General features: G+C 47.8%; 1 protein-coding gene across 1 annotated transcript in view; it reads left to right on the top strand.

The window, feature by feature from the left end:
• The window catches only part of LOC136577421 (scavenger receptor cysteine-rich type 1 protein M160-like), a 126,351-nt gene that overhangs the window by 70,549 nt on the left and 28,681 nt on the right, over positions 1-27,121 (top strand). The window contains exon 3 of the mRNA XM_066577317.1: positions 2,456-2,761. Coding sequence (XP_066433414.1) covers positions 2,456-2,761 — 306 coding nt within the window. The remainder of the gene's footprint in view (positions 1-2,455; positions 2,762-27,121) is intronic.

Below are 27,121 nucleotides of genomic sequence, written 5' to 3'. Positions count from 1 at the left end.
GATGTTTTGGTGCGGATTCACTGGCCACAGAAACGGAAAAGCGTGCAGCCAGGTCGCTTCAAAACAAGCGGCTGAGTGCCGTGGGTTTTGAAGCTGCGCTTTCCCGGCGGAAATCTCGCTGTTTATCGCTGTGGCCAAACTGCGAGATTTCCGCTGGAAATACGCTCTGTGAGAACCCAGCCTTAAGAATCACACAGGGTGCCTGACTCACACACAGAGCCATAAAAAAATAAGGGCTGTAAAGTAACGTACCTGTCTGCAGACAGAAGTTCCTGTACCACTTGTAAGCAGGGATGGTATTGCAGCTTCCGGCCACCAGGGGGAGCTCATCACAGCAGACATGTACAGCAGGAACAGAACGTACAGTATGGACTTTTCCAGCCAGCAAGGGGAGCTCACAACAGCACACTCGTACAGCACAGCAGGGACAGGATAACAGCAGACTGTCTGCAGATCTACCTATACATCTGGAGGTAGAAGACAACGGGGAAGGCAGCAGGGGACAGGCCTCTTGACTTGCCTGCACACTGTACTATGCCTTACTATCGGGGGGTGCCTTATATTTGGGACTTCTGCAAAATTCAGGGGATGCCTTATTTTCAGGGAAACACAGTAATATATTACAAAGATTACCTCCTCACATACTAATATATTACACAGATTACCTCCTCCTCATATACTAATATATTACACAGATTACCTCCTCCTCATATACTAATATATTACACAGATTACCTCCTTCTCATATACTAATATATTACACAGATTACCTCTTCCTCATATAATAATATATTACACAGACGACCTCCTCCTCATATACTAATATATTACACAGACGACCTCCTCATATACGAATATATTACACAGATTACCTCCTTCTCATATACTAATATATTACACAGATTACCTCCTCCTCATATACTAATATATTACACAGACGACCTCCTCCTTATATACTAATATATTACACAGATTACCTCCTCATATACTAATATATTACACAGATTACCTCCTTCTCATATACTAATATATTACACAGATTACCTCCTCCTCATATACTAATATATTACACAGACGACCTCCTCCTTATATACTAATATATTACACAGATTACCTCCTCCTCATATACTAATATACTACACAGACGACCTCCTCCTTATATACTAATATATTACACAGACGACCTCCTCCTCATATACTAATATATTACAAAGATTACCTCCTCACATACTAATATATTACACAGATTACCTCCTCCTCATATACTAATATATTACACAGATTACCTCCTCCTCATATACTAATATATTACACAGATTACCTCCTTCTCATATACTAATATATTACACAGATTACCTCTTCCTCATATAATAATATATTACACAGACGACCTCCTCCTCATATACTAATATATTACACAGATTACCTCCTCCTCATATACTAATATACTACACAGATGACCTCCTCCTTATATACTAATATATTACACAGACGACCTCCTCATATACTAATATATTACACAGATTACCTCCTTCTCATATACTAATATATTACACAGATTACCTCCTCCTCATATACTAATATATTACACAGACGACCTCCTCCTTATATACTAATATATTACACAGATTACCTCCTCATATACTAATATATTACACAGATTACATCCTTCTCATATACTAATATATTACACAGATTACCTCCTCCTCATATACTAATATATTACACAGACGACCTCCTCCTCATATACTAATATATTACACAGATTACCTCCTCCTCATATACTAATATACTACACAGACGACCTCCTCCTTATATACTAATATATTACACAGACGACCTCCTCCTCATATACTAATATATTACACAGATTACCTCCTCATATACTAATATATTACACAGATTACCTCCTTCTCATATACTAATATATTACACAGATTACCTCCTCCTCATATACTAATATATTACACAGACGACCTCCTCCTCATATACTAATATACTACACAGATTACCTCCTCCTCATATACTAATATACTACACAGACGACCATCTCCTTATATACTAATATATTACACAGACGACCTCCTCCTCATATACTAATATATTACACAGATGACCTCCTCCTTATATACTAATATATTACACAGATTACCTCCTCCTCATATACTAATATACTACACAGACGACCTCCTCCTTATATACTAATATATTACACAGACGACCTCCTCCTCATATACTAATATATTACACAGATTACCTCCTCCTCATATACTAATATATTAAATCGGTACACACATATATATACACACACACACATATTTAAATTATTTTCGTGTCTAAAAATAAAATACACAGACAACACCGGGCAATCAGCTACTAATATATAAAGCACAATATTATTTAGATAATCCTTAATCTTAAATAGTTCTGTAAGTTTTGGTTTATCATTCTTTAGGTCACAGAGAATACCGATTAGCTCACGGGCCTCAATCATGTTGCGGCTATTTAGAAGCAAAACATGGTGATACTTGGGGATCTGTTTGCGAGATTGATGCAGAGCTAAGAACAGCCAATGTCGTCTGTAGAGAGCTCAGATGTGGAGATGCAGTGCCATCATTACTGAACTACACAAGAAGACCAGGACCAATATGGAGAGAGAAAATCCATTGTGTTGGTAATGAGTCCAGTGTATATGGCTGTTTAAGACGTGACGTAGAAGGAAACTGCACCAAGCAAAATCCTCCTGCTATAGAATGTAAAGGTATGTGATACTTATATGTAAGATGCTCATTCATATAACATCATCAATGTTGTGGATTTTATCAATCAACTCCGGGAACAGGGGAGCGTCTGTGCAGGAGTTGCAGTCTATTTTAGCCACTCAGGAAGAAGATCACAAAGAGGAGGAGGAAGATGAGGTGCTTGACCCAACAGGGAGAGTAATCATAGCAGTTCACAGGTGTATCAGGAAGAGGAGACCTTGCGGAGCAGCACCTTGGCAAGATGGGGAGTTGTGTGCAACGGTAAAACAATAGAGCCATGCCTGCACCATCAGCTATGACCAGTTGAAGCAGCCACATCATGCCAACAGCTAAGGTGCTCACAGGGCTAATACAGTCTAGGTATTCTATCAAACCACAGGTTATGACTGAAGAGATGTCATCTGTATGATCTGTTTATCAGGATTTGAACCGGCGACCACATATCCAATGGGTGAAGATGCTGGATAGCTCACCTGAGTCCTGATACATTGTTCCTCATTGCTTGTCTCCTGTCCCTTAGGGTGGCTTCACACAAGCGTCTATTAGAAACAATGCATTCCCTATGGTGTGTTCACATGTCCATGTTTTACAGGTGCGTGCCTGTAGAGATAGGACATGTGTGCACAATAGGGAATGCACGCATTGTCTTCAATAGAGCCGCAGCTGCCAGAGACTCCATTGAAGACAATGGTCTGCCAGCACCCCTGAATTGTTTTTCAGGGAAGAGCTTTACATATAAGCGCTTCCCTGAAAAACAAAAATTTAAGTGTAAAAAAAAAAACAACTTACCTGTCCACCGCTGCTATGTCCCTGCAGGGATGAAGAACACATCTGTCGCATGCGGCAGATGTTTCCTCCATCCTCCGAGGAGAAAGAATTCCCTGCTGCACCTGCCACATCTGTGACAGATGCAGCAAAGAAATTTTTCTTCCCTGCAGGGAATAAAGAATTCCCTACCACAGCTGTCACAGATGACAGCTGCGGTAGGGGATCCAGCTGCCAGCATCCTGTAATTGTTTTTCAGGGAAAGACTTTAAATATAAGCCCTTCCCTGAAAAACATGAAAAAAGGTGATAAACATGAAAAAAAAAACGTACTTACCTTTCTTCAGCTGCCGGGGCTCAGGCGCGTCCAGCTGGCTCTTCTCCTGCACTGCTCTGAGGAGTATTCAGCAGGCGGGGATTTTAAATCCCCGCCTACTGAATGGGCTGCTTCTGATTGGCTGAGCACTGTGACGAATCAGAGGCAGCTCTCAGCTATTGAATGACAGCTAGAGCTGCCTCTGATTGGTCCCTGCGCTCAGCCAATCAGAGGCAGCAGTCATCCATTCATGAATTCAAATCCCCGCCTGCTGAATACTCCTCAGAGCAGTGCAGGAGAAGAGCCAGCTGGATGCGGCTAAGCCATGACAGCTGAAGAAAGGTGAGTATGTTTTTTTTTTTTTTTAATCACCTTTTTTCATGTTTTTCAGGGAAGGGCTTATATTTAAAGCCCTACCCTGAAAAACAATTACAGGATGCTGGCAGCTGAATCCCCTACCACAGCTGTCATCTGTGACAGCTGTGGTAGGGAATTTTTTATTTCCTGCAGCGATAAAGAATTCCTTTGCTGCATCTGTCAAAGAGGTGGCAGGTGCAGCGGGGAATTCCTTTTCCTCGGGGATGGAGGAAACATCTACATCCCTGCAGGGACACAACAGCGGCAGACAGGAGGGTATTTTTTTTCAATTTTTTTTTTACACAAAAATTTTTCTTTTTCAGGGGAGAGCTTATATGTAGAGATGAGCGAGCACCAAAATGCTCAGATGCTCGTTGTTCGAGTCAAACTTTCCGCGATGCTCGAGAGTTCGTTTCGAGTAACAAACCCCATTGAAGTCAATGGGCGACTCCAGTATTTTTGTATATGACCGGTGCTCCGCTAAGGTTTTCATTTGTGAAAATTTGGAAAACCCAAGAAAGTGATGGAAACGACACAGAAACGGATAGGGCAGGCGAGGGGCAACATGCTGGGCTGCATCTCAGGTTCCCAGGTCCCACTGTTAAGCCACAATAGCGGCAAGAGTGAGCCCCCCCCTAACAATTTTTACATTGCACAAACCCTCATTAGCAAGGCACACCTTAGCTAAGCACCACACTACATCCAACCAAGCACAATTGCTGCCTGCGGGACACAGCGCTGCCTCTTCTCCTGGGTTACATACTGCCCAACCCCCCCACACGACCCAGTGTCCACAGCGCACACAAAAGTGTCCCTGCGCAGCCTTCAGCTGCCCTCATGCCACACGCTGGCTGCATAGCCACACCACCCTCATGTCTATTTATAAGTGCGTCTGCCATGAGGAGGAAACGGAGGCACACACTGCAGAGGGTTGGCAGGGCCAGGTAGCGACCCTCTTTAAAAAAAGGGGCGGGGCGATAGCCCACAATACTGTAGAGAATGAATGAGAAATTGACGTTCGATCTTTATTCCAATCCTGTGCCACCTCCGTCAGGAGCTGCAAACATGGGCATGAGTTACATAGCTATGGAGAATCCATGTGCCCACACAGTATTCATTCTGTCTAGGTGTCAGATAGCTCAATCGACACCGCAAGGGGAAAGCCATCTGCACTCTGCCCCCTACCCAAGTCAGTCAGTGTCTTTGTGCCAGACAGGTCACACATCACGATGGGAACTAAGTGTGCACCCACAGCATAGGTGGGTCCTAAGCAACCCAAGACATGAACAATAAATAAATCAGAGCGGCCAAACATGGCAGACTTGCACCGCGCCGACGACATAGGCCTCGGCCCACACCCACAGCAAACGCGGGCATGAAGCGGACTTCGATGCTAGTTCATCTGCGACGGGCTCATTAAGTCAGTTAGCTTTCCTTTCACCTCTCCAATGACTGGATTAGCAGGAAAAAGCTCCACAGCCCCAACCTGGCGTACTTGCACTTCCCCCGGGACATAGGCCTCAGCCCACACCCTGAGCAAACGCGGGCATGAAGCGGGCTTCGATGCTAGTTCATCTGCGAAGGGCTCAGTAAATCCGTTAGCTTTACTTTCGCCGCTCCAATGACTGGATTAGCAGGAAAAAGTTGCACAGCCCCAACCTGGCGCAGTTGCAGTTTCCCCGGGACATATGCCTCGGCCAACAGCTTCAGCAATCGTAGGCAGGAAGCGGACTTTCTCTGCACCCAGGACATAAGCCTCTGCACAAACCCTCAGCAATCGCGGGCCTACAGCGGACTCCTATGCTAGCGTAGCTGTGCACGTCCCATTAGCGCTGTATTGCTCCTCTTGTTTGTCCCAATGCAGCGCCCCGGATAGCTGAGGTAACGTGAGATCAAATACAGGTTGGCTTCGGCCCACACTCCATGCCCTAGTCAGTTGGGGTTTTCTTTTCTTTTTTTTTTTGTTATGGCCAAATACTTAGAACACCGCGATGGGAAAACTTAGTCCACCCATACTATGCACAGACTCCTGTATAATTACTGTTGCAAAGGTATAAGCTGACCCCACTAACAGTTATGCTGCAGAAGAAGTCTAGGGAGACCCCAGTAACATTTCAGTTGTAACAGTATAGACAGACCCCAGTAACATTTCAGCTGTAACCGTATAGACAGACCCCAGTAACATTTCAGTTGCAGCAGTATAGGCAGAGCCCAGTATTAGTAACATTACAGTAGTAACAGTATAGACAGACCACAGTAACATTTCAGGAGCAGAAGTATAGGCAGACCGAAGTAACATTTCTGTTGCAGAAGTATAGGCAGACCCCTGTAGCATTACTGTGGCAGAAGTATAGGCAGGCAGACCCGAGTTACATTTCTGTAACAAGAGTGTAGGCCAACCCCTGACACATTGGTGTACCATGAGTGTAGGGGAAGGCCAGAAAAATTACTTGGATTACAGTGTAGGCGAGGGCCCAAAAAATTAGTGTACCAACTGTACAAATGTACTCCAGAAAAATTGCTCAACCGAGAGGGCAGGTGAAACCCATTAATATTTTAGCTTACTGTGGCTTAATTTGTAACAGAGCCTGGAGACAGCCCTATTAAAAAAATTGGTTCTTGTTGAAGTTTCAATTCTTTTTGAAAAAAGTTATATGAGCCTTTTGGGCCGCAGAAAAATTGGCAGTTCAGCGTGATGACATGATGTTTCAGGAGGAGGAGCAGGAGGAGAAGGACTAATATCATACACAGTTTGACAAAGGTAAATGTCCCTTTTCTTACGGTGATAGAGAACAATGCTTGCATCCGCGGTTGCAGCGAAAAGAATCTTTAGGTAACGCTGCTCTCCGCTGGTGGAGAAGAGAAGTCTAGGGAAATCCAGGCTTTGTTCATCTTTATGAGTGTAAGCATGTCGGCACTGGCAGTTGACAGGCGGGTACGCTTATCCGTGATGTTTCCCCCAGCTGCACTAAACACCCTCTCTGACAAGACGCTAGCGGCAGGGCAAGCAAGCACCTCTAGGGCATACAGCGCGAGTTCGTGCCACGTGTCCAGCTTTGACACCCAGTAGTTGTATGGAGCAGAAACGTCACAGGGGACGATGGTACGATCGTCTACGTACTCCCTCACCATCTTTTTACAGTGCTCCCTCCGACTCAGCCTTGACTGGGGAGTGGTGACACAGTCTTGCTGGGGAGCCATAACGCTGGCAAAGGCCTTGGAGAGTGTTCCCCTGCCTGCGCTGAACATGCTGCCTGATCTCTGCGCCTCCCTGCTACATGGCCCCCGAAACTGCGCCTTCTGCCACAAGTGATATCAGATGGGAAGTTTACCATCAGTTTGTCCAGCAGGGCCCTGTGGTATTGCATCACTCTCGAACTCCTTTCCTCTTCAGGAATGAGAGTCAAAAGGTTCTCCTTATACCGTGTGTCAAGCCCAGTAATCCGTAGTTGCCAGAATGCGTCTAACGCGAGAGTCACGAGAAAGGCATCCTAACATGAAGTCAGCCATGTGTGCCAAGGCACCTGTACGCAACACATCCCTGTCCTCACTATGAAGATTACTTTCAGAATCCTACTCCTCCTCTTCCACAGGCTATACACGCTGAACAGATGAGAGGCAAGCAGCATGGGTACCCTCTGCAGTGGGCCCAGCTGTCTGTTCCCCTTCCTCCTCCTCCTCAGGTTCCTCCCCCTCCTCCACCAAAACGCGCTGAGATATAGACATGAGGGTGCTCTGACTATCCAGCGACATACTGTCTTCCCCCACTGTCTTCTCCTGTTCCAATCGCAAAGCGTCAGCCTTTATGCTTTGCAGGGAACTTATCAACAGGCATAGCAGAGGAATGTTGACGCTAATGATTGCAGCATCGCAGCTCACATCTGGGTAGACTCCTCAAAGTTTCCAAGGACCTGGCAGATATGTGCCATCCAGGCCCACTCCTCTGTAAAGAACTGACTCCCACTACGCCACCCATGTTGGAGTTGGTATTTCACTATAGCTCTACGATGCTCATACAGCCTGGCCAACATGTGCAGCGTAGAATTCCACAGTGTGGGCACGTCACACAGCAGTCGGTGCACTGGCAGATTAAACCGATGTTGCAGGGTCCGCAGGGTGGCAGCGTCCATATTGGACTTGCGAAAATGTGCGCTGACCCGGCGCACCTTGCCGAGAAGGTCTGACAAGTGTGGGTAGTTTTTCAGAAACCGCTGAACCACCAAATTAAAGACGTGGGCCAGGCATGGCACGAGCGGGAGGCTGCCGAGCTGCAGAGCCGCCACCAGGTTACGGCTGTTGTCACACACGACCATGCCCGGTTGGAGGCTCAGCGGCGAAAGCCAGCGGTCGGATTGCTCTGTCAGACCATGCAACAGTTCGTGGGCCGTGTGCCTCTTCTCTCCGAAGCTGATTAGTTTCAGCATGGCCTGCTGACGCTTGCCCACCGCTGTGCTGACACCGACTGCTGGTGACGTGCTGCTGACACATCTTATTTGCGAGGTAGAGGTTGCGTAGGAGGAGGGGGAAGGTTTAGTGGAGGTGGCATACACCGCCGCAGATACCAGCACCAAGCTGGGGCCCGCTATTCTGGGGGTGGGTAGGACGTGAGTGGTCCCAGGCTCTGACTCGGTCCCAGCCTCCACTAAATTCACCCAATGTGCCGTCAGGGAGATATAGTGGCCCTGCCCACCTGTGCTTGTCCACGTGTCCATTGTTAAGTGGACCTTCCCAGTAACAGCGTTGGTGAGGGCACGTACAATGTTGCGGGAGACGTGGTCGTGCAGGGCTGGGATGGCACACTGTGAAAAATAGTGGCAACTGGGAACCGAGTAGCGCTGATCAATTTGGCAATGTGCACGTTTAAAGCTTGAGCGTGCGGGTGCGTCGCGGCGTATTTGCGCTTTCGCTCCAACACTTGTGCTAGTGACAGCTGGACGCTGCGCTGAGAGACATTGCTGGGTGGGGCCAAGGACAGGGGAGGTGAGGGTGTGGGTGCAGGCCGGGAGATGCTCGTGCCTGTGTCCTGAGAGGGGGGTTGGATCTCAGTGGCAGGTTGGGGCACAGGGGGTGAGGCAGTGGTGCAACCCGGAGGCGGTGAACGGCCTTCGTCCCACCTTGTGGGGTGCTTGGCCATCATATGCCTGCGCATGCTGGTGGTGGTGAGGCTGGTAGTGGTGGCTCCCCGGCTGATCTTGGCGTGACAAAGGTTGCACACAACTGTTCGTCGGTCATCTACGCTCTCAGTGAAAAACTGCCAGACCTTTGAGCACTTTGGCCTCTGCACGGTGGCTTGGCGTGAGGGGGTGCTTTGATAAACAGTTGGGGGATTCTTCGCTCTGGCCCTGCCTCTACCCCTGGCCACCACACTGCCTCTTCCAACCTGTCCTGTGGCTGCACTTGCCTCCCCCTCTGAAGACCTGTCCTCAGTAGGATTAGCAAACCAGGTGGGGTCAGTCACTTCATCGTCCAGCTGCTCTTTCTCCGAATCCTCTGTGTGCTCCTCCCTCGGACTTACTGCCCTTACTACTGCCTCACTGATAGACAACTGTGTCTCATCATCATCGTCCTCCTCACCCAATAAAAGCTCTTGAGACAGTTGCCGGAAGTCCCCAGCCTCATCACCCGGACCCCGGGAACTTTCCAAAGGTTGGGCATCGGTCACGACAAACTCCTCAGGTGGGAAAGGAACCATTTTTTCCCAATCAGGGCAGGGGCCCGAGAACAGTTCCTTGAAGTCTGCCTGTTCATCAGAATGTGTCATTTTCATGGAGTGAGGAGGCTGGGAGGAAGGAGGAGCAGCAGCGAGAGGATTCAGAGTTGCAGCAGTGGACGGCGTAGAAGACTGGGTGGTCGATAGATTGCTGGATGCACTTTCTGCCATCTACGACAGGACCTGCTCACACTGCTTATTTTGTAATAAAGGTCTACGACGTGGACCCAAAAATTGTGACATGAAGCTGGGGACCCCAGAAACTTCCCTCTCTCCTAATCCCGCAGCAGCCAGCTGCGATTCACCTGGACCAGGAACTAGCCCTACCCCTACCCCTCAGTATGGTGGATTATGAATGAAGCAGACACTGAGCGGTGTAAAAAATTTTGTGAATTATTGGCGCGCAGTTGGTGGTTGACAGCGGTTATGTAACGCAAACTGCAGCCAGAAATAAATTATACGGAAGCTGATAGTGATGCACCTGAACTCCCAGCAGCCACGCAGTTAGATGCACACGGTCACAGGTAGCCCTCAGGAGGAGTTTTTTTAAATTTTTAAAAAATGCAATGCAGGATATATAGAGTGTATCTGACTTTCCCTCTATCAGGGGCTGTCACCGTATGCTGTGCGTGCAGTTGACGTCAGACACACAGCGGTGTAAACATTTTTTGAATTATTGGCGTGCAGCTGGAGGCAGACAGCGCTTATGTTACGCAAACTGCAGCCAGAAAAAAATTATACGGAAGGATGGAAGCAGGCCTAGCTGTGCAATATGCAATAGTGATGCACCTCAACTCCCAGCAGCCATGCAGTGAAATGCACACGGTCACAGGTAGCCGTAAGAAGGAGTTTAAAAAAAAAAAAGTTTTTGGAAATGCAAGCAGGCTATATAGCGTGTATCTGACTTTCCCTCTATCTGGGGCTGTCGCCGTACGCTGTGCGTGCAATTAATGGCAGACACAGAGCGGTGTAAACATTTTTTGAATTATTGGCGCGCAGCTGGAGGCAGACAGCGCTTATGTTATGCAAACTGCAGCCAGAAAAAAATTATACGGAAGGATGCAAGCAGGCCTAGCTGTGCAATAGTGAGGTACTACAACTCCCAGCAGCCACGGAGTTAAATGCACACAGTCACAGATAGCCCTAAGAAGGACTGCTGGGGTTCTTGTAGACAGGATTCCACACTACCACTGTCCCTGCCTGACCAATACTGCCCCTATACTATGTAGTACAGACTGCAGCCTGAGAACGCTATAGCTGTAATGGGGCTGCACGCCCGATATAAAAAAAAAAAATGTGCAAAACTGCTATCAGCAGCCACAACAGTAATGCACTAGGTCAGATGTGGCCCTAAGAAGGACCGTTGGGGTTTTTGTAGACGCTAACACTCTCCCTATAGCAGTAGCAACACCTTCCCTAATCTCTGCCAGCGTGTGTCTGAGGCGAGCCGCGGGCGGGCCAACTTTAAATACTCGGGGGTTACTTGATCTCGCCAGCCACTCACTGCAGGGGGCTGGGATAGGGCTGGAACATCACAGGAGGAAGTTGTAATGCCTTCCCTGCATGTCTATTGGCCAGAAAATGGCGCAAAACTTTAAGGGAAGGAAATGGAAATGACTCGAATACCGCATGGTGCTCGTCTCGAGTAACGAGCTTCTCGAGTACCCTAATACTCGAGCGAGCATCAAGCTCGGACGAGTACTCTCGCTTATCTCTACTTATATGTAAAGCTCTTCCCTGAAAAACAATTCAGGGGTACCGGCAGACCATTGCCTTCAATCAAGCCACCAGCAGAAGCTGCGGCACCATTGCAGGCAATGCACGGACTGGCATTCACGTGTGTTTTTACACGTACATGGGTGCACACTTATGTACGCACCTATGTAGGCACAAAAACTCGTGTGAAGCCACCCTTATTCCTAGATCCGTTTTTCCCTGTCTAAGTCCACTCTGTGTCATGTTCCTTTCTAAATTAGCCCTGTATGTAAACTTGTCCCTTCGTGCATTGTGTGATCATTGTGCTCCACTGCCTTGATCAAGCGTCATCTCGTAAGACCTGCACCTCTCCTGCAAACTGAAACTACCTGTTACCAACTTCTGTCTCTCCTCCCGATAACACTACCTGCTTCCTCCATTTGTATGCAACCTGTGACTACCTATTGACGACCTCTCGCTCTCCTCCCAACAATGCTACTCGCCTTCTCCATTTGTACTGCAACTAGGACTACCTGTTAACGGCCTCCTGTACCCTCCTGACAGCTCTCTGGTCCTGCGCGCCAACTACACCAGCATCCCCAACTTAGCAGCTAAAACTATACACTGTGCTAAACATTTAAAATCTGTGAAGAATGTAAAGAACTTCAATACAACATGTATGAACAGCCATATGAACTCCCACTACCTGTTACCTCGGAGAGCCCACCTTGGCTAGAGGGCAAAAAGTGAGCCTCGTCCTGCTACCTCTTCCACTGCTGTAGCTTACTTTTCTTTCAATTCTCTTACTATTCATGCATAAGCCTCCAAGCACAGAGGAGGGGAGTGGCTACCCCTTGCCACATCTACATACAGTATAGATAAAGGATATAAAGGATGCCAGGCCGATTGAAACGTGTTACTAATAGGCTGCAAGCCTGTATGATGCACTACATGTATCAATTGGCTTGACTCATAGGTGTAACCCCTAGGGGTCGCCTGGGTCACAATAGAGACTGGTCTCCAGTGCTGAGGGGCCCAGAGGCAAGCGATTAACAGGGGCTCTGAGCTTCCGACCCAATCAGATTACCAGCTGGGGTATATTACCACTGAGGGGGTTAATATTACTACTGGGGCTACTGTGGCGTAAATATTACTGCTAGGGCTACTGTGGGTTTAATATTACTACTGGGGCTACTGTGGGATTAACATTGCTACTGAGGGGGTTAATATTGCTACTAGGGCTACAGTGGGGTGAATATTACTACTGGGGCTACTGAGGGGGTTAATATTGCTACTGTAGGGTTAATATTGCTACTAAGGGGGTTATTGTTATTACTTGGGTTACTGTGAATTCACAATTACTACTAAGGGCCACTGTGGGGGTCAATATTGTTACTATCTTAGAATCATAGAATGGTGGAGTTGGAAGGGATCTTCAGGGTCATCGCGTCCAACCCCCTGCTCAGTGCAGGATTCACTGAATCATCCCAGACAAATGTCACTGTGGGGGTCACTAGTACTACTGGGGCTAATATGCCGAAAACTACTATTACTGAAACCTCTATGGGGGTCACTATTACTACTGGGGCTACAATAGGGGTCACTATTGCTACTGGGGCAATATAGTGGTCGCTAATCCTACTGGCAGGCATGGAGGCTCTAGTACCCCATTTGTCGGCCGCTAGCTTGAATACAAGATGTTATACGGACAGGCATAGAAGCTCTAGTACCCTGTAAGCCACCTTTAGCTTAGATACAAGATATGATACGGGCAGGCATGGAGGCATGCAGGTTCCATATGATATCCTCCACATTTTGTTCCACATTTACTGTAGCTGAGCGTCTAGATTGTGCAAACTCGTAGGCTGTGGAAGTTGGCATCCCAGATGGTCCCATACATGTTCAGTTGGGGATAAATCTGATGACCGGGCAGCCACGGAAGTGTGACAATGTTGTGGGGGCTCCTGTGACACCCTTGTGTGTGTGTAATAGAGATGAGAGAGCACCAAAATGCTCGGGCGCTCGTTGCTCGAGTCGAACTTTTCGTAATGCTCACGAGCTCGTTTCGAGTAACGAACCCCATTGAAGTCAATGGGCGACTCGAGCATTTTTGTATGGGACCGATGCTCCGCATAGCTGATGACTTGTCAAACACAAGAAAACATCAGAAAGTCATGGAAACACCACATAAAACGGATAGGGATGGGCAGGGGCAGCATGTATGGCTGCATCTGAGGCTCCCAGGTCCCACTATTAAGCCAAAATGGGGGCAATAGTCTGGCGTCACCCCCCTAACAATTTACTTCAGACAAACCCTCATTAGTAAGGCACACGTGCTGGCACATCTTAGCTAAGCACCACACTACCTGCAACCAAGGACAATCACTGCCTGCGGGTGACACCGCTGCCTCTTCTTCTGGGTAACATGCTGGCATTGCTGACCAACCCCCCTGCACAACCCTGCGTCCACAGCGCACACAAAAGTTTCCCTGCGCAGCGTTCAGCTGCCCTCATGCCACAAGCTTGCTTCATAGCCACACCACCCTCATGTCTATTTATAAGTGCGTCTGCAATGAGGAGGAACCGGAGGCACACACTGCAGAGGGTTGGCAGGGCCAGGCAGCGACCCTCTTTGAAAGTGTGTGATAGCCCACAATGCTGTTGAAAATTTATCATAGATTGATGTACGATTATCATTCCAATCCCGTACCACCTCCGTCACAAAATTGTCAGGAGCCGCAAACGTGGGCATAAAGGGGACTCAGGTGCCAGCACTTCTACACATCTCCTCAATGCAGCAATACTCTGTGTGGGCGGGCCCAGGGTCAGGCTCGGTTCCAGCCTCCACCTTGTGTGACCCAAGGTGCCGCGAGTTACATAGCAATGGGAAATCCATGTGCCCACACAATTCATTCTGTGTAGGTGTCAGATAGCTGAACACCGCAATGGGAAGTCTTTGAGTTCCTTGGGCTCGCCTATTGCAGAGTTTCACACCCCCAAGGAGCTCGGCCCACATTTCTACCCTAGTTAGTCAGTGTATTTGTGCCAGACAGGTAAAACACCGCTATGGGAAGTCTTTGTGCACCCACAGCATAGGCGAGCCCCTGGAACCCTAGGAAAGTATTTCGCCTAAAGAAATCACAGCGCCCAAACATGGCAGAGTTTCACCCCACCAAGGACCTTGGCTCACATTTCTACCCTAGTCAGTCAGTGTATTTGTGCCAGACCGGTAAAACACCGCTATGGGAAGTCTTTGTGCACCCACAGCATAGGCTAGCCCAGTAACATTCCTGTAGCAAAAGTATAGGCAGACCCCTGTAACATTTTTGTAGCAAGAGTATAGGTGGACCCCAGGTACATTTTCGTAGCAAAAGTATAGGTGAACTCCTAAATCCATTCAGTTGAAACTGCCTAGGCGGACCCCAGTAACATTTCTGTAGCAAGATTATAGGTGGACCCCAGTAACATTTCTGTAGCAAGAGTAGGGGCAGACCCCAGTAACATTTCTGTAGCAAAGTTATAGGCAGACCCCTGTAACATTTCTGTAGCAAGAGTTTAGGCGGACCCCGTTACATATGTGTAGCAAGAGTATAGGCGGATCCCAGTAACATTTCTGTAGCAAAGTTATAAGCAGACCCCTGTAACATTTCTGTAGCAGAAGTATAGGCAGACCCCAGTAACATTTCTGTAGCAGAAGTTTAGGCAGACCCCTGTAACATTTCTGTAGCAAAAGTATAGGCAGATCCAGTAACATTTCTGTAGCAAAGGTATAGGCAGACCCCAGTAACATTTCTGTAGCAAAAGTACAGGCGGACCCCAGTAACATTTCTGTAGCAAGAGTATAAGCGAACCGCTGAAGAAATTTGGTTACCAAGAGTGTATAGGGGAAGGCTGGAAAAATTGGTGCACCAAGAGTACAGGTGTACCCCTGAAAAATTGCTCAACCGCGAGGGCAGGTGAAACCCAGAAACATTTTTTAAAGATACAGCTCACTGTTGCTTAATTTGTGACAGAGCCTGGAGGCAGCCCTGTGAAAAAAATGGTTTCTGTTAAAGTATCAATACTTTTGAAACGTTGAAAAATTGTAAAATTGTAAAATACTTTTAAACAGAGCCTTTTGGGCCGCAGAAAATTGGCAGTTCAGCGTGATGACATGCTGTTTTAGGAGGAGGAGTAGGAGGAGGAGTAATAATATCCGAGAGTGATTGACAAAGCTAATTCCCCCTTTTTTTGTGGTGATAGAGGATGCATTTTTCTCCTGTTGAAGCGAAAAGAATCTTTAGGTACCGCTGCTTTCTGGCAGTGGAGAAGAGAAATCCTGGGAAATTCTGAGTGTAAGCATGTCGGCACTGGCAGTTGACAGGCGGGTACTCTTATCCGTGATGATTCCTCCAGCCCTGCCGCTAGTGTCTTGTCTAAGATGAAACACCATCTCAGACAAGACACTAGCGGCAGGGCTGGCCAGCACCTCTAGGGCATACAGAGCACGTTTGTGCCACGTGTCCAGCTTTGACACCCAATAGTTGTATGGAGCAGAGGCATCACGGAGGACAGTGGTGCGATCAGCTAGGTACTCCCTCACCATCTTTTTACAGTGCTCCCTCTGACTCAGCCTTGACTGGGGAGTCATGACACAGTCTTGCTGGGGAGCCATAAAGCTGGCAAAGGCCTTGGAGAGTGTTCCCCTGCCTGCGCTAGACATGCTGTCTGATACCCGCTCTTTCCCTGCTTCCTTGCCCTCTGAACTGCGGCTTCTGCCACTAGCGCTGTCAGATGGGAACTTTAGCATCACTTTTTTCACCAGGGCCCTGTGGTATTGCATCACTCTCGTACCCATTTCATCTTCGGGAATGAGAGTGGAAAGGTTCTCCTTATACCGTGGGTCAAGAAGGGTGTACACCCAGTAATCCGTGTTGGCCAAAATGTGTCTAACACGAGGGTCATGAGAAAGGCAGCCTAACATTAAGTCAGCCATGTGTGCCATGGTCCCAGTAACTTTCAAGATCCTCCTCTTCAGCCTAAAAACGCTGAACAGATGAGAGGCAAGCAGCATGGGTACCCTCTGCCGTGTGGCCAGCTGTCTCTCCCCCCTCCTCCCCCTGCTCGTACCCCTCACACTCCTCCTCCAAAAAGCGCTGAGATATAGACATGAGGGTGGTCTGGATATCAAGCGACATACTGTCATCCCCTGTCTCCTGTTCCAACTGCAAAGTGTCGGCCTTTATGCTTAGCAGCGAACTTCTCAGCAGGCAAAGCAGCGGGATGGTAACGCTAATGATTGCAGCATCGCCGCTCACCATCTGCGTAGACTCCTCAAAGTTTCCTAGGACCAGGCAGTTGTCTGCCATTCATGCTCACTCCTCAGTAAAAAATTGCAGAGGCTGACTACCACTCCAACACCCATGTTGCAGCTAGTATTCCACTATTGCTCTACGCTGCTCATACAGCCTGGCCAACATGTGCAGCGTATAATTCTAGCACGGCGGCACGTCGCACAGCAGTTGGTGCTCTGGCAGCTGAAACCGAAGTTGCAGGGTTCTCAGGGTGACAGCTTCCGTGGTGGACTTGCGGAAATGTGCGCAGACGCGGCGCACCTTGCCGAGCAGACATTGATGGATGGAGTGGAGGACCATGGAGGTTAGGGTGTGGATGCAGGCCGGGAGGCGCTTGCACCTGTGTCCTGGGAGGGAGATTGGATCTGGCTGGTAGTGGTGGCTCCCTGGCTGATCTTGGTGCGACACAGGTTGCACACCACTGTTCGTTGGTTGTCCGCGCTCTCACTAAAAAACATCCACACCTTTGAACACCTAGCTTTCTGCACAAAGGCTTGCCGCGAGGTGGTGCTTTGGGAAACAGTTGGGGGATTCTTAGCTTAACTGCTGAAAATTAAGCAGTTACGTACCTCTGTCTATCATCCCCAGACCGACGGGTTGGTAGAGAGGTTTAATAAAACCTTAAAAAGTATGTTGAAAAGGGTGGTAGAAAAGGATGGACGAGACTGGGACTGTCTGCTTCCCTACCTGCTCTTCTCCATCCGAGAGGTCCCGCAAGCATCCACAGGCTTCTCGCCGTTTGAGTTGTTATATGCGTGACAACTCCGTGGATTGCGTGATATTGCCAAAGAAACATGGGAGGCCGAGGTTACTCCACACAGAAGTGTTGTGGAACATGTGGCCCAGATGCAATACAGAATGGCTAAAGTCATGCCCCTGGTGAGAGAGCACCTCCTCGGGGCTCAGGAGAGCCAAGCCTGTTTAATAGAACGACAAAGGTCAGGCAGAGAACAAGTTCCTGGCCAAGTGGCAAGGGCCCAATGAGGTCGTAGAAAAAGTGGGTGAGGTCAACTATAAAGTTCATCAGCCGGGAAAAAGAAAACCTCTACAAATATATCATGTTAACCTGTTGAAAGCCTGGAGGGAGCGGGACTCTCTGGACAGACCATGTTTGGTTATGGAGTCAGCGAGTGACATCCATGATGTGACAATAGCCGAGGCATTGTCAAAGTCCCAGGTACAACAATGTAAAGAGTGTCTGCAGCGCAATAAGGACCTATTTACTGACCTGCCGGGTCGCACCAAAGTCATTGAACATGAGATTCTCACAGACCCCCAAGTAAAAGTCTGCCAAAAACCGTACCGAATTCCGGAGGCTCGTAGAGAGATAGTGTCCGCTGAAATAAAAAAAAATGCTAGAACTGGGGGTAATCGAGGAGTCTAAGAGTGGATGGTCAAGCCCAATAGCGCTGGTGTCTAAACCCTCAGGGGAATGGCAGTTCTGTAATGATTACCGGAAGCTCAATGAGATATCAAAGTCGGAGGCCTACCCCATGCCCAGGGTGGATGAACTAATTGAGAGGTTAGGCCCAGCCAGGTACCCTAGATTTAACAAAAGGGTATTGACAAATTCCCCTCACAAAGGAAGCCAAATAGAAGACAGCTGATTCAACTCCAGACGGCTGTTTCCAAGATCGGAGAATGCCTTTTGGGTTGAAAAATGCCCCTGCCACATTTCAGAGGGCGATGGATAGATTGCTAGGTCCCCACAAACGATACGCGGCAGCTTACCTGGATGACATCGTAATATTTAGCCACGATTGGGAGAGCCACCTCAGTGAAGTTCAGGCAGTACTGGACTCTCTCAGAAGAGCAGGATTCTCGATAAACCCCAAAAAGTGTGCCTTAGGCATGGAGGAAGTAAATACCTCGGCCTCATAGTCGGAAGGGGTTTAGTAAAACCTCAATGCAATAAAGTAGAGGCCATACAGAACTAGCCCCAACCCCTGACAAAAAAACAAGTGAGCCTTCCTGGGGATGGTGGGCTATTACCGGTGTTTCATTCCTGATTTTGCCTCTATGGCAGCCCCGTTAACAGAACTCACGAAAGGGAGAAAGTCGGTAATGGCCCAATGGTCGCCTGAAGCAGAAAAGGCATTTGTAGAAGTGAAACGTGCCTTATGTCAGCAGGCTGTGTTGGGGGCGCCTGACTTCAGGAAAGCATTTCTAGTCCATACAGATGCGTCTGATGGGGGTCTGGGAGCAGTTATGTCACAGGAGATTAACAGGGAAGAACATCCTGTCATGTTCCCAGGCCGGAAGCTTACCCCCTGCGAGAAATTACACAATAGTGGAGAAAGAGGCCTTGGCAATAAAATGGGCACTAGACGCGCTGAGGTATTACCTACTGGGGAGGAAATTTAGGTTGGTGTCAGATCATGCCCCCCTAAAGTGGATGAGCACGAGGAAAGGGAACAACGCCAGAGTAACAAGTTGGTTCCTGGCCTTACAGGAATTAGACTTTGAAGTTGAACACAGGCCAGGAAAAGCCAATGGTAATGTGGATGCCCTCTCAAGGGCTCATTGTTTGGTGGTTGGTGCCCAGCCCCCTGGCTTGGGGCAGAGGGGGGAAGGGGGGGTATGTAGTAGAGTGAGAGGTAAAGTGTGGGACGGACGGTACGTATCGCAGAGACTACTAGCATCTGTGATGTAAACCCGGTCCGTCTCTCACTCCAGTACTCAGTCTCACCTGGCCCAGACAGGTGAGGTGCATAAATAGGTGCAGGTTGCAGCGTGAAGGGGGAGTTCAGAGCTGCCCGGTGTGAGAGACACAAGCTGCAAGTGAGCGGAACTGCAGACTTCACTACACGCTGCAACACAGGTTTGCTGGGCCTGTGCCATGCTAATTTAGCAAGGTCTTTGGTGTTTTCACTTTGCTGGACTGTGACATGAAAAAGGACGTCTTATTCTTGTTTTCTGTTATCTGGAGATTACCAGTAGCTTTATGTTATGTTCAGCCGGTAAATAAAAAAGAAACACGGACAGTATTCTGGTTGTGGCCTGAAGTGTGTTCCCCTGCGTTGCTACAGCTATTACTGAAAGTCTGGGAACTGGCCTAGGCCCTAGATGCGTAATACAGAAATTGATGCACTACTACTCCCAGCAAGCCACAATTATAATGCACACGGTCAGATGTAGCCCAACGAAGGAGCTTTGGGGTTTTTGCTTGGAGGATACGGACTGTATAGTGTATATAACTTTCCCTATAGAAGTGGCTGTGTCCCTACACTGTGTCTAATGCACTGCAGACACAGAACGGTATGAATTAAGACGTTCGCAGCAGGCTAGGAGATGTTAGAGAGCAGTTTCACGGTGAGCGCTGGTTGCATGGCACTGCAGGCTGAGAACTCTATTACTGACAGGCTGGGAACAGGCCTAGATGCGTAATACAAAAATGGATGCACTACAACTCCCAGCAAACCTCAAGTATAATGCACACAGTCAGATGTAGCCCTAAGAAGGACTGTTGGGGTTCTTGAAGACAGGATCCTGCTCTAACACTTTCCCTACTGCACTACTGTTCCCAGCCAGCCACAACTATAATGCACGCGGTGAGAAGTTGCCCTAGAAAGGACAGCCGGGGTTCTTGTACAGAAGATCACGACTGTAAAACTTTCCCTATATAAGCAGCACTTTCCCTAAACTCTGCATAATGCACTGCACACACAGAACACTATAGCTGAAATGGCCTGCACAGCCCGAGATGAAGAAAAAAAAATGGTGCACTACTGCTCCCAGCCAGCCACAACAGTAATGCGCATGGTCAGATGTAGCCCTAAGAAGGACCGTTGGGGTTCTTGAAGACAGGATCCTACGCTAACACTATCCCTATATCAGCAGCAGCACTTTCTCTAACCTCTGCCAGCATGTGTCTGAGGCGAGCCGCAGGCGGGACCGCTTTAAGTACTCGGCGGTCACCTGATCGGCCCAACCACTCCCTACTGTGGGGTGGGATAGGGCTGGCACGTCACAGCAGGAAGTTGTAATGCCTTCCCCGCATGTCTATTGGCTAGAAAATGGCGCTAAACATGTGCGGAAGGAAATTCAATTGACTCGAGTACCGTGTGGTGTTCGTCTCGAGTAACGAGCATCTCGAGTACCCTAATACTCGAACAAGCATCAATCTCAGACAAGTGTGCCCGCTCATCTCCAGTGTGTAACCAAGCATTATCCTGCTGGAAAATATACAGGAAATGTATAACTTCCACCAGCTATACTATAATTATACACCGGAGATGTGAGGTCTCTACAGCCCTGTCTTTGTGTGCTCTTGCATCGCATCTCCTAATGTCTTCAATGGGGCCGCTGGAAGCAATGCACCATGTACTAGATGCACGTGATGCGATGCAAGGTTTTCCCATTGTCAGCCACAGCGGAGGATCGCTACTTTCCCAGAATGATGCGGCAAAATCTGAGGCTGGCGAGCATGATATCGGGCTGTAATTCACGGCCCCATATCAAACTCATCCATGTGAAATAAGCCTAAGGGGCTGCAAACAAATGTTTATGTAGTCCAGGAAATGAGTCATGTTAGGAAAGCTTATGCCAAGGGGCAGATCATGCATGTAAATTTGTTTTGCAGCTGTGGGAAGCATGGTTTAGGTATGGGTACTGGTACAGCTGGGTGGTCCCGAGCTGAACTCTTAGCCTTAGCCCCTTAGCCTTTAGTTATGCCTCTGGCCTGACTTCTTTTGCATCTTTTATTTTTTAATCTGGCCCATCACAGATTTCAATCAGCCTCCCACCCTTTGTATGCTTTATTTATATACAGGTGTGGCAATGGGTAGCTTCCTCCCTCTTTGTAGGGTGGTCATGTGAGCGGTTGTTTATCACTACTTTGCACTTGTTTTAAGCTCCCCCATGTAGCATTTGGTCTCTCTGCATCCAGTGGGAGGGGGTGTATTTGACTTCCCATCCATGTCCTACTAGTACTTTGGTAAGTAAATATGGCCAGACTTTTTCTGTGATTTTTCTAAAGAATTACCCAGGTTTATATCCACTGCTGGAAAACGCCAGGAAACTGTGTTTGCACTTTCTGTCATCCAGCAGTGGTGCAGCGATAGTTGGAGCTACCAGCCAACTGCCTTATCTGTGATCTGCCCACATAGTAGAATTCCATGTCACATATCTTATTGAGGCTAAGCCTCGAACAAGGCTCTGAGAAGAGATGGTTGTGAGGATGGACGTGGGTGGCGGTGGCGTACCCGTCACTCCAGTTCATCCCACAAGAGCTTGATCGGATGAATGGTTATTACAAAGTGAGCAGCTTTTTATTTTACCCATGCCCTTCCCAGGATACTGTTCGGCAAACTCAGTGTTTGCATATTTACTGATTTTCTGCAGCGTCAAACTACGCTTGTCCATATAGTGTATATTTACATGACAAATCCTAAATTTACAATAATGAAAATGACATTCAGGAGTTTTTCCAATTTTAATGGGCCTCTTAGGGGGATAGACATTTTTCCACATATCAGTAAATATTATTTAATGACTATATAATAAACACTTAGTTTTTTGTGCTAATATTGGTGACAGGTTCCCTCTAAGTTATGGTGCTGCTCGGGAAGGTGTCAGGGAGCCAAGAAATGTATTGTTATACCTGCACCCTAATCCCACAGTGTCTACTGGTCAATTCTGCACGTAGTCTGCCAATCTGTCTCTTTTCAGACCCCTACGCACTCCCACAGTCTTCTAGAAGACAGTGTGGGCAGAGCAGTCTGAATCATATTTTTGGAGCATGTACAAAATTTACTAGCGACCACTGCGGAAACGACACGGGTGAGTATAAGGAATACACCCCTCTGCACCCCATCACCTCTCTGTGCAGGACCATAACTTAGCTTATGGTGCTGTTTGTTGGTGACAGGTGCCCTGGTTGCCCCTAATACTGTACATCACTCAGTGATTCCTCCCTGCTTCTGCTCTGGTCACTATAGATGGATCTCTTTAGGTTTCTGCTCTAGCCTACTCTCCGAACATCACAGACCGGGCTGCTTTAACTCTTCTGGCTCCACACAAGGACTCTCTATTTCCTCATGACCATCTCTTTAGTGTCATTCCCCACACTTCCTCAACATTTATGGCTGGCATACAGGCACTGTAAACAACTGGGCCATTTTCAGTGACATAACCTACATGCCAAGAATACTACTTGTAGTCTTAGCTACCTTTTATACCAGTTAAGCTCTACCCAGTGCATGTAGCGGGACATTTCTATCCCACTGCTGTAACTTGCAGTATTTCTGCATCCATAATATGGACTTGTGTCCTTGCCTGACTGCAGGGTTTACTGACCCAAATTTAGAGCATCATGAGTCTCTTTGATGCTCTGAGTTCAGGTCAGTAACCCCCCACGGTCAGATTGGGACACAGAAATACGTCCATAATATGCTTATCTGAAACTGACCTTATATCGACAATTTACAGGCACTATTGCAGGGTTTTATAGGCCCTGAGGTGCTAAGACAAATAAAAACACTCCTCAAAAGACTCCATTTTGGAAGGAACAACCCCCATGGAATTCATAAAGGGATGTATTGAGTGTTTTGACAACAAAAGATGTTTTAGAGTTGAGCTTTGAACATAAATAATTGCAACGCAATTATTTTTCCAAAGACACATTGTCAGGCCAATACGATATATAGGAAGAGCAGAACATTTAAACTTTGGTGGGCATGTATGGCATGGCAGGAGATCGAAGGTTAACCGTGCCATCCACTTCCTCTGCTAATTGCCAAAGTATAGTATATACAAATAGCCACTCCTTTTAGTATAAATACATTAATAAAATAGACTAACGAGAGATTAAACAAAGAAGAAACCATCATTAAATAAAAAAGATCCGCTGTCTTACATTAGTAGTGATTGTAATTAGCTGTAGAGATGAGCGAGCACCAAAATGCTCGGGTGCTCGTTACTCAAGTCGAGCTTTTTGTAATGCTCGTGAGCTCGTTTCGGGTAACAAACCCCATTGAAGTCAATGGGAGACTCAAGCATTTTTCAAGGTGACCCATGCTGCGCATAGGGGAAGGTGTGTGATTCACCTGAAAACATCAGAAAGTGATGGAAACACCATAGAAACGGATAGGGAAGGGCAGGGGCAGCATGTATGGCTGCATCTGAGGCTCCCAGGTCCCACTATTAAGCCAAATTGTGGGCAAGAGCCTGGCGGTCACTCCCTAACAATTTAGTTGGGCTAGACCATAATCAACAAGGCACACGCGCTGGCACACCTTAGCTAAGCACCACACTAGGTGGAATGAAGGCCAATCACCTCCTGCAGGTGACACCACTGCCTGTTTTCCCGGGTTACATGCTGGCATTGCTGTCCACACCCTCATTCGGATGCCGACATCCACATCTTTGTCCTCGACCCTTACCCCTCATGTTGATCATATGGTATAATGTACTGTGTCAAAATGCTACACAGACTGCAAGCTATTTTACTTACGCTTTAAGCCAAAAATAGACAGTGTAACATTTGTATAGTCTTGTTCTATAGTCCGGATCGAGAGGACACAGACTAAGGCCGGCTTCACACGGCCATGACGGGCTCCACCGCGGAATTCCGTGGCGGAGCCCGTCACAGCGCCCCCCCAGAGACCCCAATGCTTCCGGCGTGCTACGTCCTGCAGGATGCTTTGGCGCGCATGCGCAATAGAGCGTGTGACGTGCCGCAGCGTCATGTGACCCGCCGGCCTCGTCATATGACGCGGCTGGCGGTAGGCGGGGAAGCGGTTTCACGCTAATTTCCGCTGTGCTACAGCGGAAGATAGCGCGACGGACGGCTTCCATTGACTGCAATGGAAGCTGTCCGCGTGTACATCCATGGCAAATAGAGCATGCCGCGGGTGAGGACGAGTGATTTTACGGTGCAGATTTCCGCGGTGGAATTCCGCACCGTAAGCATTGTGCTATTAAGTTCAATAGAACCTAATAGCTGCAGGTAATGCAGCGCATTTCCGCCGCCTATTACGCGGTGAAAATCCGTCCGTGGGAAGGAGCCCTAAGGGTAATTTGCGTATGCTTTAAGCTAAAAATAGAGAGTGTAAAATGCATAGTCTTGTTATATAGTGTGGATTGACAGGACACACACTAAGGGTATTTTACAAACTCAGAAAACTATGGGTAAGGGCCGAGGACATAGACGTGGGCGTCAGAATGAGGGTGTGGGCAGAGGCCGATGTCCTGGGCGGGGTGAAACAGTACCTGAAGTAGAAGCTGCGTTTCTACGCTCCCCAGCTTCATCCTACAGTTTGCAGGTTTGCGTGGTAGACAATTATTAAAAGCACAACAGTGCGATCAGGTGATGACATGGATAGCGGATAACGCGTCCAGTAATTTATCCACCATCCAGTCTTCTACGCAGTCCACTCACGCTAGCCAAGGGACTGCACCTCTGAAACCTCACACTGATCCTCCTTCCTCCCAGACTGGTCACTCCAGGCCATCAAAAAAAAATTCTTTGACAGAGCCTAGAGGCACTACTCCGAAAAAAAATCATTTTTACAGAGCCTTTTGGCCCTCTGAAGAATTGGCTATTTAGCGTGCTGAGATGCTGGTTTAGGAGGAGGAAGATCAGAGAAGGATGGACCAAGCTACTTCTAGTCTTTTTAGGGGTGATAGAGGGTACATGGTTCTCCAATTCCAGCTTAAAGATACTTTATGTTACGCTGCTTTCCACAGGTGGAGAAGAGAAGTCAGGGGAAATCCAGGCTTTGTTCATCTTAATAAGTGTAAGCATGTCGCGTTGTCAGTTGACAATTGGGTACTAGAGATTTGCGAGCACCATTGAAGTCAATGGGAGACTCGAGCATTTTTTAAAGCTGACCCATGCTCCGCATAGGGGAGGTTGTGTGAATCCCCTGAAAACATCAGAAAGTGATGGAAACACCACAGAAACGGATAGGGAACAGCAGGGGCAGCATGCATGGATGCATCTGAGGCTCTTTTAAGCCAAATTGTGGGCAAGAGCCTGGTGGTCACCCCCCCCCCAACAAGTCACTTGGGCCAGACCACAATCAGCAAGGCCCATGCGCTGGCACATCTTAGCTAAGCACTACACTAGGTGCAGCCAAGGCCAGTCACCACCTGCGGTGACACTACTGCCTCTTCTCCTGTGTTACATGCTGGCATTGCTGTCCAATCCCCCCAGGACGCAGGCACGAGCCTGTGTCCACAGCGTACTCAAATTTTTCCCAGCGCAGCGTCCAGCTATCCTCATGCCACACGGTCGCTTGATAGCCACACCACCCTCATGTCTACTTATAAGTGCGTACTGGATGATGAGGAGGAACAGGAGACATACACTACAGAGGGTTGGCAGGGCCAGGCAGCGACCCTCTTTGAAATTGTGGACGATAGCCCACAATGCTGATGAGAATTGCTGATAAATTAACGTATGATCATAATTCTAATCCCATGCCACCTCCATCACAAAATTTCATAAGGGGACTCAGGTGCCAGTACTTCTACACATCTCCACAATTCAACAACCCATTCTAAAACCAAACATTGGTTTAAAGCAGGTGTCGCAAAACTAGCCACCACAGGTATACAGTGAACCTGTGAAAGTCTCATGAAATCATTAACGCTTCCTGTGAACGCTACAATCCAGTATCTCAGATAACTGTGGTAAAACGAGAGCTACATGGTCACCAGAGCCGACCCGCAAAACATTTGTGTATCCAGAGTATAGGCGAACCCCTGAAAAATTGGTGTACTAAGAGTTTCGGCGAAACTCAGAAAAATTAGTTTAGTAAGAGTAGAGGCGAAGACTGGAAAAATTTGTTTGCTAAGAGTATAGGCGAAGGCCTGAAAAATTTGTGCACCCAGGGTGCAGGTGAAACCCTTAAAAATTGTTTAAACATACAGCTCGCAATTGCTTAGTTTGCTAACAGAGCCTGCAGGCAGCCCTCCGAAAAAATTATGTTTTACAGAGCCTTTTGTCCCTCTGAAAAATTGGGGGTTCAGCGTGCTGACATGCTGGTTTACGAGGAGGAGGATCAGAGAAGGTTAGACCAAGCTACTTCTCCCCTTTTTTGGGGTGATAGAGGGTGCATGGTTATCCTGTTCCAGCCTAAAAAAATGTTATGTTAAACTGCTTTCCACTGATGGAGAAGAGAAGTCTGGGGAAATCCAGGCCTTGTTCATCTTTATGAGTGTAAGCCTGTCAGCTCTGT

Source organism: Eleutherodactylus coqui, chromosome 8, assembly GCF_035609145.1.
Source record: "Eleutherodactylus coqui strain aEleCoq1 chromosome 8, aEleCoq1.hap1, whole genome shotgun sequence".
In the NCBI taxonomy this organism is placed as follows: domain Eukaryota; kingdom Metazoa; phylum Chordata; class Amphibia; order Anura; family Eleutherodactylidae; genus Eleutherodactylus; species Eleutherodactylus coqui.
This window is presented reverse-complemented; position numbering and strand designations above follow the sequence as displayed.